The sequence below is a fragment of the Ylistrum balloti genome, unplaced genomic scaffold, assembly GCF_031769215.1.
Source record: "Ylistrum balloti isolate Yb309-2 unplaced genomic scaffold, AGI_CSIRO_Ybal_v1 Utg369732, whole genome shotgun sequence".
Classification (NCBI taxonomy): Eukaryota; Metazoa; Mollusca; class Bivalvia; order Pectinida; family Pectinidae; genus Ylistrum; species Ylistrum balloti.
This window is the reverse complement of record NW_026781946.1, coordinates 261,937-281,660: the sequence shown is the minus strand read 5'-3', so window position 1 is coordinate 281,660 and position 19,724 is coordinate 261,937. Positions and strand designations below refer to the sequence as shown.

General features: G+C 33.6%; 1 protein-coding gene across 1 annotated transcript in view; it reads left to right on the top strand.

Moving 5' to 3' along the window:
* The first annotated feature begins 2,427 nt into the window (after positions 1-2,427).
* The window catches only part of LOC132543003 (leucine-rich repeat-containing protein 9-like), a 31,879-nt gene continuing 14,582 nt past the window's right edge, over positions 2,428-19,724 (top strand). The window contains exons 1-19 of the mRNA XM_060206456.1: positions 2,428-2,631; positions 2,917-3,138; positions 3,600-3,740; positions 4,203-4,266; positions 5,133-5,203; positions 5,457-5,636; positions 6,191-6,346; positions 9,680-9,817; positions 12,841-12,935; positions 14,519-14,650; positions 15,046-15,231; positions 16,195-16,318; positions 16,650-16,767; positions 17,011-17,071; positions 17,422-17,489; positions 17,904-18,022; positions 18,319-18,467; positions 18,875-19,061; positions 19,392-19,448. Coding sequence (XP_060062439.1) covers positions 2,428-2,631; positions 2,917-3,138; positions 3,600-3,740; positions 4,203-4,266; positions 5,133-5,203; positions 5,457-5,636; positions 6,191-6,346; positions 9,680-9,817; positions 12,841-12,935; positions 14,519-14,650; positions 15,046-15,231; positions 16,195-16,318; positions 16,650-16,767; positions 17,011-17,071; positions 17,422-17,489; positions 17,904-18,022; positions 18,319-18,467; positions 18,875-19,061; positions 19,392-19,448 — 2,472 coding nt within the window. The remainder of the gene's footprint in view (positions 2,632-2,916; positions 3,139-3,599; positions 3,741-4,202; positions 4,267-5,132; positions 5,204-5,456; positions 5,637-6,190; positions 6,347-9,679; positions 9,818-12,840; positions 12,936-14,518; positions 14,651-15,045; positions 15,232-16,194; positions 16,319-16,649; positions 16,768-17,010; positions 17,072-17,421; positions 17,490-17,903; positions 18,023-18,318; positions 18,468-18,874; positions 19,062-19,391; positions 19,449-19,724) is intronic.

The following is a 19,724-nucleotide window of genomic DNA, read 5'->3' as shown; positions in this document are numbered from 1 at the left end:
AGTATTTCTTTGGGTGTTAATCAGCAAAACACTTGTTTACTGTTAGCAATACACTGTCGCAAATAAGTTTTGTACTGAATTAGACTTGACTTTGTGTACAGTATATGTTTTTGTACATTGTACATGAAGGCAGAATAACATAATTTACAGGTTCACTAGGAGGAGTTTGTACACAAAATACACATTAAAGGTCTCGGAGGTACTTTAATATCATTATCTTGGATTATAATCTAAGGTGTCATGAATTATTTTTTTTGAGGTCATTATATACATTGTGTCCTGCAGACTATTCATAAAACAAAAAACTACTTTACATACTAAATATACTGCCATTCACATAGACTTAAAGCCCCAGTGTTAAAAGATTGGAATGTATCTACATTGTACAGTGACTAGTGATTGTAAAAATCGGTATCAAATTACAAGAGTTGTATAGTGTCACCAATCTGTTCACATTGGAGTTAATGTTTGTTTTTTGACTGTATATTGTACCATATTGGTGTATACAAAAATATTACAAAGGTAATTATTTGTTTTTGAACCAAATGCTATCATGTTACCAATGAGCTATTTATAAAGTATTTTGTCAAAGTATAATGTCTGCAGGTGTCTTTAATAAACTCTGTATGTCTGAGAAATGTCAAGTTGCCAAATCTTTAATGTAGTACTATAGTAGGTATGTTGTGGATATTGATTATTGTGTAGAAGACCCATCATGCCAAGCTGTTTACATTATGCTCGGACTGTTCTTTGGATGTCTCCTCTGTGGTGTATGTTCAAACTGCTATAATTTGGTTAAAAGTTAATATAGAAATGGTTTGTACTTTGGCTGGATTACACGGGACTGGTAATTATTGAACACTTCAGCTAAATTCTGATTCTAATCCTTAAGAGACATGTATAATTACTTACTTTTATAAGAAAGTTGTTACATATACATTTGCTCATTTCGGAATATTAAAGTTGAAGATAAATGGTTAATTATTGAAATCAATGACTTCAACAGTTAATTTACCTTAAATTCCTAATTATATATAAATAGTTGATCACAATGTCATATTTTTACCTATTATGCATTCTGACATTTCAGCACCTATGAAATCAGATGCCTTGGTGTTCTTATGCTTCCAGTTCAGTAATACCCCAACTCAGTGTAACGCTCTCTATTTATTTATTATTACCTTGAACAAATTTCTAATAATATGATTGTCTTCATGGTAGATTGCATGCACTTTGACATGCATGTAACAGTTAGTAACCTGCATTATTTACTGTATATATACATTTCACATTCTATAAAACATCACCATTGTTTTTACCCTTAGGAAATATTGAATAAACATATAACATGTTCAGAATCTATGTTGATGCCAGATAGTTATCTTTTCAATACAAATTCATTCAATTTATTTTTTAGACTAAATAGGTCTGTATTGATTATTTGGCAAATCTGTCTAAACGTCAATTGTATTTTAATGTTGACATTACACTTCAACTTGTTGTATTATCATTAATTGATTTTTTACCTGGGTTGATAGACGATACATCTCATGTGTTACATACATTATCTCTGCATTGTGTGTGGTAATGCATTATATTGGTATTTTCATTAGATACTGATTAGCATAGAGAAATACATGCAAAGAGTTTAAATTCTAATATATACCCATGGTAGATGTGGTTTAGTCATGACTGATTAGCTCTACATAGAGAAATTTAAATGTTTGCTCTTTAGCATGCAACTTGAGGTATATTTTCAGAACATAATTTTGTTTTATTACCATATATATAATACAGTTTTTTAAAATAGAAATTTTAATGCTAAGCTTTATCCATACACATATTGAATTGTTTAGAATAGAAAAGTCTGTAGCCCTGGGGATATGAAGTATGGTGGCTGGTGAAGTACACTGTACCTCCTGATTATTTATTAGGGATATGTTGATCCCTGTAAAGAGGCTTTTCAGTCATTGGAGTCCAGAGATTAATGCACCTCTATTATTTATTACATAAGCTATTTTATCTGACATTATGCATACAATTTAATGGGTATATATAAGTACTTAAGTATCTATATTGAATCTGAAGTCTGTTTATATTAAAGAACCAATGGCCACCCTTTACTTACTGAGTTATACACAGGATATATTGGATTAATATTAAAACACTTAATCTCTGATGTTTTGACAGGAGTGTGGTGAATAATCTGCAGTACTGACACAGAAAAACTGTATTTTTCTGAGAGTGCCTTACTTGATCTTTCAGATGGTGTCTAGTTAAGATGTTTATGCCAGAGTTTAAAGACGATATTGCTGCAGATATTACATAGGAAATGTTTGTCACATGGTACAGTAACTATTGAAGAACCCCAAACCCTGCCATGGGGAGTAAACCAGATAGTCATTGTTGGGACATCACAGAGACGTGATGTCATTGTCAAACGGGTCCCTCTCTGGGTCCCTGTCAGGGTCCAGTTCTGGGGGATTAATGCGGCCTGCGGGGAGCATCTCAGAGACAGGGGGGTTGATTGGTGGGCAGCAATCTGCAGGATCCCTAATAGGCTCCTCAACACAGTCTACCTCCAAGCCGAAATCCATGAAGGAAGAGGAGGATGAAATACTCAGGGAAATTGTGAGTAGTCCTTCACAGGGATCAGCAAATGTTTATCTATGTACATAGCATAGATCACACATTGTGTATGCATCATAGCAGATATACTTATTTGTATATAACCAACAAAAAATTGTTGTTTTTTTATACATAGAAATTTGACAGATGTCATCATTATGTAATCATAATTTAAAGCATTCAGAAAATTTCTTTAGTACTTATTCTCTTCATTGATAAATAAATTTAGTTTTAAATTTTTTTGTGTTACTGTATGTTTTAAGATTTGAATATGTTCTGGTTTTACAGTGTAGTGTGAATGGACTAAATTACAACAAAATAGAGAATGGAGAGGTTTTTACGTGTACAGTGCTGGAAATGTTTTTTTCTGGAATGCCGAGAATAGTGGCAATGAGACACTTTCCCAATGTGACCTGCCTGACCCTTGTCGACCAGCAAATACAGAAGATTGAGGGTTTGTCATGTCTAACCAACCTCAAAGAACTGTGGATCAGCGAGACAGGGGTCAAGGTTAGTTTTAAGTGCATGGCCATTGTGACATGGTATTTACCGGAGTAACAATACAGAATACATTTATGTAGCACATGCTTTTGTTCAATTATATAACTATCATCTTTAGGAAATTAATAAATATCAAATATCTATCTGAAATTACTGTGCATATGATTCGTTTTAGTGTGTTGTTTTTTTTTGTCCGATAATGCATTATGATTTCACAACAAAAACTATGGATATGATCACCTGAGTGAATTTTTTCATTGTGTTTTATACACAATTAAGTACCAGTAGATTTGATAGACTTGATATCAGCAGACTTGGATCTAGATCTTTGTCAGTAGAATTTTATTGATGGAACTTTAGTGTGAAAACAAATTTCTCCTCGTATAAAAGTGTGTAAAGTTAAGAAATTTTATTCCTTCAATGCAGATCTATCAGTGTTTATATTTAGACTTTGTTCCTTCTGTTTACAGAAAATAGAAAATATTGGTGCTTTGAAGAAACTTCAGAAGTTGTACTTATTTTCCAATAAGATTAATAAGATAGAGAATTTGGATCACCTAGTGGAGTTAGAGGTGTTATGGCTCAACAGCAACAATATAGTCCATATAGAGGTAGGTAGTGTAATACATGTATGTTTAGGAAAATGAAAGTGCTCCAACGTCCAACCACCATCTATATGTTTGTATATGTACGGTGGACATATTTGATGTGATACATAATGTTATATTTTTCTAGTAGCCTTTTTTGGGGGGTAAAAGACAGTTCAAATGCATAACATCTCTCTACAATTGACCCCTCTTCATGATCATAAAGTAAATTGAATTGAAAAAAAATCAAACTGCTTCATGAGAGTATGTAGACCTGGAATAATACAGCTGGTCTGTAGCTTGAGGAAGTGAAACACTGACAACAATCAAGCTAATCTCATATTCAAATTCACAGAGAAATTTCATCTATTTTTATGTAAATAATAGTTCAGTTTGAAATAATCAATGTGAGAACAACATAGTCCCTTTGGAGGTTCTAATTGAATGTGTAAATGATATTGAATATTTATTTCATTTGGTTTTCAGAATCTCTCATGTTTATGCAAGCTGAAGCAGTTGAATCTTGCACAGAATTCTATTTCTAAAATAGGCAAGTGTTACAACATGATTCTTTTATCTTGTTTTGTACCCACAATCAGATTAAGAACTTGTTTAGCTCACCACAACAACTTTGAGGGAAGAAATGCTATTTTCCTGGTGTTGACAGACAAATTTAATAAAAAATGTATGAAATCGCCCAAACTATTTTGGTTCATGTTTCAAAGGATGCTTGAGATGTTTTCGACTTCTCATCCTTGATAACCTATTTCTTCTTTATGCTATCAATATTTTATTGGGGACGGGGTATGTACTATTACCTATATATATGTCTGTCCATTCTGACCAATCCCATTGCAATCCAAATGACTCATATATTTTCATAGTTTTTCTTCAACTTTGATTCATACTTACCCCATATAACCTGATGTTCTGAACCTAATCATATTAAGATGATCATTGGTCAAGGTTTAAAAGTCAAAATATCACATTTAACAACTTCTCCTCATTCATCAGACAATGATACTTGCATGCAAATGGGAGAATTCATGTCTTACAGAAATTATTTTCTAAATTTTTATTATTGTGTGACTCTTACTGGGAAACACTTCATAAAGATGTGACACAGAGGAATCAAATGGGAAGTCAACTTACCGGTACCTACATGTATGGGGTCAAAGGTCAAGATTTTCAGTTAAAAGTCGAGATTAAATTCCATTGCTGTTAAATGGTAAATAGTTTATGAAATTATGAAGCATTGGTTTTAGGATTCATACTTAATGTCACTAATCAAATAACAAAGTTATTGGGTCAGTTTTATTAATTTTTTTTTAAAAAAGATATGAGAGACAAAATCCCATGTAATATGAATCACTGCCCTGGTACTACATGTGCAATATGTTTAAATCTTTTTTCAAGGTCATACATTAGATGCCAATCAGAGTTTAGAAGACCTCAATCTGTCCGGCAACAGCATATCTTCACTACGGGTAAGTACAATATTTCTCACTATTTTCAAGCTGGCTACACAGTTTATTTTGTTATGATGTTTAGCTTAACAAACTATTGAAATGTAATGATTTACACTAAATAAATCATTGATTTCACAAATATGAGGTCATAACTGAAATGGGATGATTTTTTTTATCAAATGTATCACAATTTAAGTAAAACATCTGTCAAGTGAAAGAATTTTCTATTTCATTTAAAAGAAATGGTGATTTTGTAATGATGTGTTCTTAGGACTTGACCCACCTGATGAGACTGTCAAAGCTTCGTAGCCTGAGTATGAAGGACCCAATCTACTCCCCTGCGCCTGTCAGCTTGTTGTGTAACTATTCCACACATGTACTATATCACATGCCTCACCTGGCCACATTGGACACCTACGACGTCAGCAAGTCTATTGTGGACATGGCCGAGGTCAGCTCATCTTTTCACTCTTGTGTATTGACGTACTGATTGATAAATAGATTATAGGTCCTCTTCTGACTTCTCAATCAAACTGAATACTTATGAAATGAATGCATTGATATTGCCGTTAATTTACAGTTCCACACTCTGTGAGGGACAAAGTCCTCTTTTGTTCCCTCCAGTTCCCTTTCCTATCTGTCACAGGATCAATGTAATAAATCAGTTAAAATATCAAATACTGTGAAACAATTAGGATCTGAGACCTATATTTCCAACATCTTGTCTTACACGACTATCATGTTTTAAGTCCATCATTGTTAACTAGATTATACAGACACCACTTTATAAAGTCAGCACAAGTTCTGAAGAGATTTTCATGAAAACTACATTCATAGCAGTAAAACACACACCATTAAAATTATCTGTCAGGAGTCATTCCCTGGTGTGAGATCTGCCTTAAAATTGAACATTTGGAAGTTATCCATGACTTAAAGTACTTTTTCTGTTCAGATGGAAGTTTCATTATTTTAGCTAAGTGTTTTTATTGTTATTATTGTTAACAGACAACAGTAATGAAGAAGAAAATGTATTACAACATGAGAGTGAAAACTGTGAAGAGAAATATGGTTGATATTTTATCAAAGATGGATATATATAAACAACGTTTACTTGAGTTTCCGCGAGAACGAATTCGTGCGTTGGCTAGTTCGATAAAAGAGGTAAGTTGAACATTTCCACTGCCTATTTTGTTTATCTTATCGATTCCCTTTTGTTGCTTTTAAATTTTAGTTTTTCTATTTTAAAATTAATATGTTATTAAATACTGCTCATTTATGTTCTCTGTGTTTGATTTATCAATATTATTTTGAGTGTGTTCCCTTCAATTTGCCTATCTTATGAGCATATTTCAATTTTGATCTATTTTTTTATATACAATATTTTTTCTTTCCGTCATCATATGATGGAAGCCATTACTCTTGAATCTAATATTTATATATTTTATATTTGTGTGTTTAAAAGAGAATCTCAAACTTTAAGCTTTGTGGATTTTTTATGTGTGCTTCATTATAGTTAGCAAGTATAGCTTTGTGTTGAAGTGTTGCTTAAAGGATTGATGTAGCTATAGTTCTTCGTAGGAATCTTCAGTAGAGTTGTATGAATTTGATAATTTTGAATACTGCCTGGTGTCCCTGCCTCTTCATCAGCTTAAATCAACATGCTATTTGCAGTGGGAAGAGAAAATGTTGTTCTATGTTTAATGACACTTCATGAGAATTAGCTAAAACTTCACTTAATATTTTTTTTTTTTTCACTTTCTTGTTTTTTTCAACTAAATTGATATCCATTCATAATTAATGATACTTGAAATGATTGAAATATTTATCAAACTCAGCATCAAGGATAGTTACTAGACACAAGAATGAAAGCACAGACACTGAATGATAACATGTCTTAGAACCTGAGATTTAGACTGAGACTGCAGACAAGCCTTAGTAGTAATAAGGGCACAGACACTGAATGATAACATGTCCCAGAATCTGGGATGTAGGCTGAGACTACAGACAAGCCCTAGTAGTAATAAGGGCACAGACACTGAATGATAACATGTCCCAGAATCTGGGATAGACTGAGATTACAGACGAGCCCTAGTAGTAATAAGGGCACAGACACTGAGATGATAGGCTGAATCTGGGATGTAGGCTGAGACTGCAAGCCCTAGTAGTAATAAGGGCACAGACACTGAATGATAACATGTCCCAGAATCTGGGATGTAGGCTGAGACTGCAGACAAGCCTTAGTAGTAATAAGGGCACAGACACTGAATGATAACATGTCCCAGAATCTGGGATGTAGGCTGAGACTGCAGACAAGCCCTAGTAGTAATAAGGGCACAGACACTAAATATTAATCTGTCCTCTAACCGAGGATGTAGACTGGGACTGCAAACAAGTCCTAGTAATTAGGACACAGACTCTTAATGTTAATGTGGCCCAGTACCTGGGATGCAGACTGGGACTATAAACCAGTCTAATAATTAGAACACAAAATCTTAATGTTAACCTGTCTAGTACTTGGGATACAGAGTGGGACTACAAACCAGTAGTAGTAATTAGGACGCAGACTTTTAATGTTTACCTGTCCCAGAACATGCAGACTCTATAAACCAGTGCTAGTAATTAGGACACAGAATCTTAATGTTAACCTGTCTAGTACTTGGGATGCAGACTGGGACAACAAACCAGTCCTAGTAATTAGGACACAGACTCTTAATGTTAACCTGTCTAGTACTTGGGATACAGACTGGGACTACAAACCAGTCCTAGTAATTAGGACACAGACTCTTAATGTTAATGTGGCCCAGTACCTGGGATGCAGACTGGGACTATAAACCAGTGCTAATAATTAGGACACAGAATCTTAATGTTAACCTGTCTAGTACTTGGGATACAGAGTGGGACAACAAACCAGTAGTAGTAATTAGGACGCAGACTTTTAATGTTTACCTGTCCCAGAACCTGGGATGCAGACTGGGACTATAAACCAGTGCTAGTAATTAGGACACAGAATCTTAATGTTAACCTGTCTAGTACTTGGGATGCAGACTGGGACAACAAACCAGTAGTAGTAATTAGGACGCAGACTTTTAATGTTTACCTGTCCCAGTACCTGGGATGCAGACTGGGACAACAAACCAGTACTAGTAATTAGGACGCAGACTTTTAATGTTTACCTGTCCCAGTACTTGGGATGCAGACTGGGACAACAAACCAGTACTAGTAATTAGGACGCAGACTTTTAATGTTTACCTGTCCCAGAACCTGGGATGCAGACTGGGACTATAAACCAGTGCTAATAATAGAACACAAAATCTTAATGTTAACCTGTCTAGTACTTGGGATGCTATTTTTTGTAAAGATACTATAATCTTTAGTTTCAGTTAAAAGTTTGAATATAAGTTTGTGATTAGCTCATACCCTTCAAAGCTCATACCCTTCATAAAACCCCAGTATTTATTAATAAGAATAATTTTGATAAGATAAGGTCCAAACATTCTTAGATAAGGACCAAATTGTATGAATTCCCATTCTCAGTATAGTGAATGTAATTATATAGAAAATTTTGTTATGCAAATTAATTAGATCTGTATCTGCATGATATACAGATTTTTCAAGAAGAACATATTTTTTTAAATTGACAGAAATATAACACTAATATTGATATAGATGGTCTGTCTAGTATTCTATAATGAATTTGGTTTAGATTCAATTATCTAGGCTTCCTTTTTATTTCATTTTTTTTTTTGTTCCTAGTACTCATCTTTCACTCAAAGCTGTTTTTCTCTTTACTAGCTCTCATTGAATATAAGATATCACTAAGTTTAGTACTGATGTGATGGAGCTACCATGAAATATTGATGTAAATATCAGCTTTTACTCATTTAAATTACTAGCTTCACTTCAGGCTTTTGTCAGTCCTATTTAAAGTGCAACATAACAAATTTAGATTAAAAACAGAAACAAAAGAAGCACATCAAGGAGTGATGTATTGGTAGTTGTAATTTGTCCATGTCAGCTGTTACAGGGAAAGTGCACCGTAAATTACGGTTTTTGTGTGGTACGTTCCAGAGGTACACTTTTTAGCCTTGAAATAGTTGAAATACTAGTATACGCAGTAGTGGATTTTGAGGATGTTTGGAACTTCACAACATGGACAAATTTTAATTTATTTATTAACTGTATAAATATGGTTTATGCAAGTTCAGCAATGATGGGCAAAAATAAAGTGAGAAAACATGTAAGTTGTGAGGTTTCCAGGGCTTTTGTGACAATTTGACGGTTAGGTTTTAATAGGTATTATGAACACTACTGAAAGAAAAACAAATACAACAAAAGTTTATATATAGTGTTTCCTAAAATTTTTTTAAAAAATTTTCAGAGAGTTTTGGGTCACAATTCACTGTAGATGCATGTGTAATTACTTCAAGAGAGGCTGAATTAATCTCACTTGTAAAAATCTAGTGATTGTATTTCCACACAAACTAAAACTTGCAGGTGCGAACAGAACTTGAAGAAATGCATGATTACAACAATTTGGTGCCCATCCGCAAAGTCTCTGACTCATCTAATGATGAGGAGGAGCTAGATGATGAGGATGCTGAACTTGTTTTGGCTGTTGAAATAGAGAACCAGGTGACCAACTGTTGTCTTACCTTGTCACTAACTAGTACATGTATAATAACTGCCTGCCTGTAGTCTTTTTACCCAATAGCTGATTGGCTTGTAGTTGACCTTTAACCTCTGTATGTCATTCTTACTATTACTGACACCTGATCTCTATCATAAATAACCATGGAACATTATTATTAACCTCATTAACATATTAGCATTAGAATGTATATATGTTTGAAAAAATGTGGATTTTATCTCAGTTATACTTTACCATGAAACTTCAGTTCAAAAGGGAAAAAAACATTTTTTTAAAATGCTGTTCATAGTTTTTTCTGTAATTAACTGTTTATGCTAAAAGTGTGCAATGATTGTAATGAAAAATGTCATTTCACTGTGGAGGAATTGCTGTAAATTCCCTGTGATACTGTGGTAATGCTTGTATAATATAGTGTGATGACAATAATGCTGTACATGTTGTTGGTTTATTTACTTGTCCTGGTATTAACTACAAGCCTGTAGATGTCCTCTACCAATTAGCACTGGTGTCTGTTAATGGGACAGGGAACTACACAATTAGCTTGTTTTTTACAGAATTTATTTCTTCTTTTTCTACTTTCACGCTTTTGAGATAGATAGAGGATAAAAAATCTTGACTTTATGTTGATAAACATTATATGGTTACCACTAGACCATTACTTTGTAAGGTGTATTACAAATTAATATGAGTCATGAGACTCAGCATTTATCCATAGATTTGTTAATCAGACAACTTTTTCAGGAACATTAATATTTGGACTAAGGCCTGAAAATTCAATTTTGTGTTTCTTGTTTCACATTACGAACATAAAACAGGTATTATTTCAAGGCATATTTTTCTTCAGGAATCTTTTTTATATAAATATTAAAAGGAATGGAAATTTGTTATTAGAATCTGAAGCCCTGCAGTTAAATTCTAGGCTAAGATTAGTGTTAGTGTCAAACACTGAACATGGACCTTGACTTTTAACCATGCTTGTTTAATATTGGCTTAAAAAACTCAGCTGTCAAGTATAGGCAACACAACAGAGAAACAGAAACATAATAAAACATTAGGACCAAATGAGATGTGATCCTACTTATGACTAGGTTTATTGATCATGGTAGGTAAGTAAATGGTTACAGTAGCCACCTGAACCAGATTAGTGTATACCTGGAGGATTATACTACAACTTAACAGCCCATATCACAGGTACTTGTTAATACTGTGTTCTTGGGTTCTGGTGTATTGCTATCATTGATCCTCGACAATATAAACGCAGTATACATTTGATAAGGTTTTTAATCTCCTAAACCTCTCATCCATTGTTCCCCACAAACATATCACATTCTTCCTTCTTTTTGATCCTCTATCTGTTCATACAAGTAATCCAGGTCACAACCAAAGCTTAAGTTTATAAAGATGTATGTTCACAATGTTCTTTGATGTCATTTCAAACCCTTTTAGTTTATTTCATGCAAAAAATCTCTGACTGACGGACAACACTTAAATTTAAGGATGAAAGATGGCCACCATGGCCTCTGATTGGTGGAGACACATTATGTAATTTAAATTACAGTACAGTGAAATTCTTTTGGTCTGACTGTGCTTGTATTTTACTTAGTCTGTACATATACTGTATAAATGGCTTCCATTAGAAATTACATGATTGTGACCTCTACAGATCTCACAACTTAATTTGTAATGACTTGAGTGATAATATTATCACAGCATATTTGGCCCTTGAGTTGATGATACAGTTTTTTGCTTATATGATGAATTCTGTCCAGTAGATTTGAAATCATGCTTCAATCAACAGTATTACAGTAAGAGACTGTTGTATTACGAAAACATCTGAAAGTAAAAATTTTTTGTTGTATTAAAAAAATTTCAGTCCCATTCCATCATTATTATGCCTTAAAAATAAAGTAATGTGTTCTACATCTTATGTAAGGTTTTGATAATTTTTCTGATGGAGTGAGGGTATTAGAAAGACTCTGACTTAGACAGTTCTGGTGATGTAACGTAGAGATATATCTGTAGGAAATTGTATTTCTTTTCTTCTTTAGACATGTTTCACGTTACGTCTTGTAACATGACCCTAAAGAGGGGCAACAGTTATTAATACACTTGCACCAGAAATTATGTATCTTCCTTAAACTTCTACATTATGTGTCCAAAATGATCTGTTTATGGAGAGCATGTATAGCTAGTAATACTTGCTGTCATTGTTCATAGTGTAATGTCATTGTTCACAACACACATAACATAACGTTTGTGAAGATGGTGCCAAGTGTTGTCTCTGCCGTCGTTTTCTGTTACTGCTTCTTCACATCCATCATGCAGCCATGTAACCCTGTTCAATATTTTGCTCAGTGAAGTGAGAGACGAAGGCTGGCACCCTGATCTGATTACTGTAGTTGTGCATCATCTTCAGTGTTACATGCAGTCTCTTGAAAAGTTTCTAAAAGGAGTGAATTTCATCAGATTATCTCTGCAACACGTGTTGTAGGGATGTCAGGCAGTGTCTGCTCAGATCTGTGGCATTGTTCTGATAGAATCTCATGGAAACTCACCCTCTAACACAATCACTCAATTCACATTGAATTGTCACCATCAGAAGAGGTGATATTATCAAATCATTTGAAACCAGAACATTGGGGAAATTGAGCAGGATAGTTTTGCCTCATATCACATGCTGTTTGGTAATAATTGATACCCTGAATAAAAATAAAACTATTTAATTTGCAAATTTAATATTAACATTAAATTGAAAAGGAATTCTTCAATTTATTTGCCTTGATTCTTATAAATTTTATGAAAATTGAATCTTACTTGTTTTTTGTCGGAGTGAAATGAATTTCTAATTAAATTTACAGGGTATAACTTTTATTTGATGTGTTGCAAGGGTGATTCAAGGGCTATAGTATTTAAGTCATACATGATCAACAAAGCTGTGTTTATAGTTTGTCTTGATATAATCTTTCCGGCCAGATGATAAGTATTTTTTCTGTTTTGCTTTTGGCAGGCAAGATTACAACACTTAGATGAGAATGGAGCTTTTGCTGCAAAACTAACAGCTATAAAGGAAAGGATGAAAAAATGGGAGAAGAAATGTGCAGAGTAAGTTAGAACTGGCTGATTCATATTGACTGTAATTGGTAATTATTGATACATAAGTAACATATGTGTCAAGCCTTGTTTGCGAATAAAAAAAGCATTCTGAAGAAACGGGCTAGATTTATATCAGAATGTCTGTCCTGTAAACTACCGTTATATAGCATTGGTTTTTGTTGCAGCGTTGTAAAGTTCCTTTTATGAAGTACGTGTTGCTCTAATGTAATTATCTACGTTTATTGTACTCTGATAAGAAAACATGTAGACCTGGCATAAATGGTTATCAGGCTACCACTGCTGGAGCTTGATATCACAAATTACAATATATGGAAGCATTATTGACACAGACCTTACAGGTTATCTACACTGAAGATGATGTTTAGTATGGGCCTTGAGAATCACTAGTACTGTTCTAGTATAAAATTGGAGGAAGACAGCCTTATCACGTCTAGTGTGTTGATGTTTTACGTGTTCTTCCACATGGCAGAACTCTAAATTTTTAACAGGTCTCTTTGAATTTTCCTTCCTTGGGAAATAGATACCTCACCATTTTTGAAATGAAGTAATTTGTAGAAAATAGTTGTGCTTGATTCCTCTCTCCCATAGGGAGATGAAGTGTACAATTCATTTGTCACTGTTTGTATTAGTGGGATTCAGGATTTAACAAATTAATCAATAATATTCCTTCAAAATCTGCCAAGGAATTCCTGTTAATTGGAAAATTGCCCAGTATTTAAAACATTTTAAACATGTACATGAGATATATTTTGTTTTGCCTTATCCTTGGGTTGAAACACTTTATGTAGGAGGGGTAGTGAAAAAGTACTGGTCTTCTTGCTAGCCTTGGCTTATATAAAATTATTCTGAGCTTTGTAGGAAAGTATGTGCTTAGTGAGAGAGAGGTCAGTTATACAGGTCTATTAAGTGTGAGCAGGATGAATGTCTTTCTTCCTTCTATCTCGAATGAACTGTAAATGATAGGGGACTGTAAGGTTTGTAGGAGTGTCAAAGAAACTGAGATGTTGTTGTCTTAGGATTATGAAGGAAAGAGTATTATTGAGTAAGTAGAGTACAGAACTTGTTACTAGTCTTCGAAATCATATGTCCCTTTAACCTAGAGTTAGATCTCATATATGGAAATCAAGAGGTCCTTATAATTACCGCAGAGGAAAACCATTTATATCTTATCATTTCTACCATGTGGGCTACATGCTCCTTGGTACAACAACATTTTTCAGTCAGGTTTTGAAAATTTGAAACCTTATTTCAAATAGTTAGTAAATCCGGTCTTTTCCCACATGATTATACATCGTGAGGAATATTGAGTAGGGGATAGAAAGTTCTTTAAAGGAAGGTGTCAGTTAGACAGTCACAGCAGGCGCATTATAGCTAAAAACAGAGGAGTACTGAGTTACAAAATAAAAAGTTTAATGACAGATGATGTGAGTTTGTCACAGCAGACTCATTATTTCATAATAGCTAAACACTGAGGAATATTGAGTTATAGGACAAAGAGTTTTATGAAGGACGGTGTGAGTAAGTTACAGTAAGTTCGTTACAGCTTGACACAAAGGTACATTCTGTTACAGGATAGAAATTTTTATGAAGGAGGCAGTAAAACGGTTACAAATTAGCTGTGATACACTAGTCAACAGAATGGTCCTGGAGCTGGAGTCTGGGGGAAATGTACGGTTTGAGGAGGGGACGACGTCAGAAGTATGGTGAGTGTTGCTATGGAAGCTATTCTCAGAACAATAAACTCCCACTGTCCTTCTACACTCTGAGTCTTGTAATTGCTTCCTGTTTCACACTACTGTTATCTTTATTGGTCAACTTGATCTCCTCAGACACACAGCAGAGTTCAATTTGTTATTATAATAGTTCGATAAAATATCCCTGCTATACTTATTCAAATGAAAGAATTTTTGTCAAATAACTTAGATGTACCGTTTCACCTGAATATCAAGCCTTATTTTGAGTGTGTGTGTAAAAGTGAAACAGTATTGAACAATTGAAAACTAGCAGCAAACAAGAGAAATTGGCATATCCCAAAAAAATGAATTTTAAAAGCTTATTCCATGATGATGAATAATTTTACTTTGTTGCATATTTCAAGGTTTTCTTCCTGCCATGACCTTGTTTTGTCCCGTTTTTGTGCGACGGACTTCAAAGATCACGGCATATCTGGTGTTAAAATCCACCGGATCATCAGAGTCCATAACCGAATGCTACGAACCCAGTTTGATGAGAAGCTAGTGTCCATTGTGGATGACGCAGAAGGGGAGTTTTATCCTTGTAATAGGTATATACTCAGACTGTATTCTCTAGATATACACTTTGCTTACTCATAATTTTCCTATATGAACACTCTATTTTTATTTAAGTTCATCATTATCAGATGGTGATATAGGTAACTCTTAGTCCCTAGTTGTGCATAGTCTAAGTTGGTACTGATCAGAAAAACAACATAACTAGCAGGTGGTCATCTTGGATTTTGACAACAGTCATGCTTTAATATTGATCTTTCTGGGGAAGTGATGGATGGATAATTCTCAAAATTCGTACCTTGATTTTTCTTGATCCCTTGTTGTGCCCTTTTGATTTTGGGACTGATCAGGAAATCAAAAGGGCTGACAAGCAGCCATCTTGGATTTTGACTGAAAGTTTGTTATCACTACTTCTACGGAAGTACTGAAAGGGTCTTTCACAGATTTCATATGTAAGTTCCCCCAGGTCCCTACTTGTGCTCCTTTGATATTAAGACTGACTAGAAAAACGCTTAACAGGCTGCCATCTTAAATTTTGACTATACCTAGTGCGCTTTTTATTTTGGGACTGATCAGAAAACAAAATAGGCAACAGGTGGCCATCTTGGATTTTGCTTATAAAAGTTTGTTATCGTTTTTTCTTGAGAAGGATTAGATGGTTCATTCTCAAATTTCCTATATATGTTTCCTTTGATTTCTTTTCAGCAGACCTTGTTTTTAATGCAGTGATATTTTACAGGAGGCATATAAGGTGTTAACCATATCTGTCTATCATCACCAACACGTCCCTTCTTTCAGGAAACTTGCATATATGTCACAGTATTTCTGTCTGTCGAATGATCCTGTCTATGATTTATCTGCTGTCCACAGTGTAGTGCAGGAGTAACAAAAACATCGCTTCTGTTTAAAACAAGCCGTGTAAGGTAATTTGATGTATTGCTTTGCTGCTTTTGCACTATAGAAAAGGATTTTTATTAAACGTGGATATCTTTTTGCAGAAACACATCCTATAAGAAGCAATTGGAATACTTGTTTTGGATGTGGGATCCATTACTACTAGGAGGAGTACAAGAACCAATGAGGGTGCTAGAGGAAGGTTATATGGACTCCAACACCTATAAGGTGGGTTAATCTGTAGTTGTTGTGGAGAGTATCAGAGAAAGATGTTGACTTCAACACAAACAAGTTCATAATGTCACATTGTCATAGGTGTTTGACATAGAGCTCATATAAAAATTTTGTTTGCATATTGCACAAATATTAGCATTGAATATCAGCTGTGGTTAAGGGTATTGTTGATTTCAGTTGATTTTTAGGAGTGCTTTTCTGCTTTTTTATTTCAAAATCGGTTGTATTTTTTTATTTGAAATAAACTATATAAAATTAATAGGAGTGAGCCCAACACAGAAGTTTCTTCTTTTTATCTGAATTTAATGACATGCATATATTTCAGGACCTGGGACGTGATGGAGCAGTGCCTCTCAGTAACAGCCTAAGTCTGGCTGACCGACACCGCATCAAACATCTCACAAAGGCCTCCAGTAATGTAGATGCCTGTCCATTTAGATATGGTCAGTTTAGTAGTGGACTTGATAAACAATGTAACTTTACTTCTGGAAGTTGGCAAGATATTTCAATGTGACATAGTATTTTATTAAGTTCAGATTTTCACAAAAATTGTTTTGAATTTAAACCATTTGATTGCTTTCTGAAGGATGATAGCAACCTCAGATACTTTGATTTGTCAAAGAAATGACATTTTTGTTATGGAAATGTTTATTCAATTAATCTGATTTATAATGTATAAATTTCAGGTCAGCTGATAATCTCAAAGGTGTACTTGGGTAAAAGTGTCAAGGCCATGGATGATCGACAGTAAGTGTAACATAGTAGAGAGAGAAAAAAATATAAATATAAATTGCTATACCACAGGAGAATTCCAACACTTAGTTGATATACTCTTGTAATATTGGACAAATCTGAATACCCTACCACAATATTTTTTTAATTTTTTTTCGTCTTTGAATTCTGACCCTATGGGTCATAGTATGAGGTATAGTGTCATCATATCGCATTGACAATCTTCATCAGTTTTAAAGTAGACTATACTTACTCATTTTCTAAGGTTGTACAAAAAGGGTGAGAAATTATGATACACAATTTTAGCTTTGTCTTTTGATGTACATTTTATACATTAGTAAGAGAAATTTGTTTTACTTCCTCAGAATAACAAGGTCGTCATATCCAAAAATTGATGCTGTATTTAAACCTAGGAAAATGTGCCAAGGCATTGGTAAATATCAAATACTAAATCAATTTTCTTTAATTCTCTAAAGTTTCTTTCATCCAAGAAATCCAAAAATTCATGAAATCAGACTTTTTCTTAATCTAAAGCTTAGATTTCCTTGTATAATTTATCCAAAAGAAAAATGAAACACTGACAGTACTTGTGTATATTCAAATATCTTCCTCATTGACTTGAAGCAACAAAATTTGAAAGCAAAGCCTTTAAGAATGAATTGTTTACAAGTAGACATTTCAAACAATATTAAAAAAATGCATCTCATCTATTATCTTATGGTGTAATATATTTGGAAAGAAAATATTTGAAATAGTGTATTTGTTAACACAAAATGATTTAGTCTGAAGCTGATACAAAGTAAATTCCAGATATCTTACCAGACTGGCACTGATGCTGTTATTTCAGAATCACATGGTGATGGGTCTAACTCTTGTGAATGCAGCTCTAGACAATGTGAATGGTACATATTTGACAATGAGTTAGTGCTGCCTGAATACATTGTGGAATTTGAGTATATAACAAAGGTAGGTTCAGTTTTGTTTGCTGAATTTTAAGTCTTTAATTAGGAAATTATATAAGTTTTCCTAACACTTTTAGATTGTTTTAGGTAACTTACAATGTCATGTGAAAATTTAATAACTTGTATTTTGTTGACTTGTTATATTTGTCAAAATTTACTTACCTAGTTATAAAAATTGGACATATAGCACACACTATATATATATATACATAAACTCTATTTGACTGAAATAGATTATGAAATCTAACAATAATTATTTTGTCTAATTTTGGTGATTAATTAAGTTTCTTTGGTACACAGTTCCGACCCAGATCGCCATTTTCTTACTTTAATGACCTGCTGCTAGACAATCGCGAATGTAAGTTGCCAGCTGTGCCACATGGGGAGGAGGAGAAGCAGACAGATGAAGATGTTCTCAATTTGGAACCTGTCGCAAAACAAAGACCAAGGTATTTATTTAATTCTTTATTTTTTTATTTGTTTATTTAGTATCCACTGTTATGACATTTCGGCTTTTCAGCAGATGACAAGACCAAGGTAGAAATGATCCAACAGATAGATCATTATTTCTATGTTGTAGACTTCAGATGTCTACCATATTGTAAGAATGAACAGATACTTTTTTCCTGTCTGATAAAAACTTTAAATCAATTGCAATACCAGAAGCAGTTTGACTTAATCTGAGAGATCAAAGGACATATCTCCAACTTATTTCTTATTTCAAATCCATGCTTCTAACACAATTTATTTGAAATTAATTTTGGTATATAATGCTTGACACTATTTAAGTTGGAATATTTTGCCTTTGGATGGTAAACTTGACATCACTAAAGTGATAATGTTTACTGCATTTCAGAATGGTTGGTTTAACAGAAGAACTACTGTTGAAGACTGCTAATACAGATTCTTTAGACAACATTACAGTCCTAAACTTACATGGTAATGGTCTAACAAAGCTGCGATCCTTGCAAGCTCTCAAGTCCCTTCGTAGACTAGTGGTCAGTTTCAATGACCTTACCAAGCTTGATGACTTGGCTTATACGGTAAGAGAATATTTTGAAAAAGGGAAAATTTGCCCAAGCTATATAAGGTAATCTGAATTTATTTCAGAATCAGTGTTATTTTTATAGTAACTAAATATCAAATGAGAGGACAAGCTCTCCTCAAAACAAATGCATTTCATTTTGGAAGGCTACAAAGACACAGAATGTTGAATGACAAATATTTCTCTGTAGCTGATAGTTAAAGGAAAGTAGTTAAAAGGCAGAAAATTGTGTTACCAAAGTGATACAATAGGCCTCAGAAGCCGTTCTGTGTAGTAATTTCATCTAGTTTCTAACAAAATCAACTTGACTTGTCTGGTTCTTTTCCAGGGTCTGGAATATTTGGATGCAAGTTTCAACAAAATTTCAACATTAGAGGGAATGAAGGTAAACAAAAAAAGTTCAGCTTCTATAAAATTCTAATGAAAACAAATTGAGCAGCTGATGTGCATTGAAAATTATTTAAAAAATGAAACAATGTTTGGTTTTTTATCGTTATCTCACATACAATTATAGTCAAATGGTTGATTTTTCAAAAAATATATATATATACTGAAGTTTTAAGTCTTTGTCAATTTTTATGTATTTTTTATTAAAATTTAAAGATATTGTCACTTTTTTAAATAGTTAAAAACCATAAGGCTGTTGTTGTGATGGACTCAG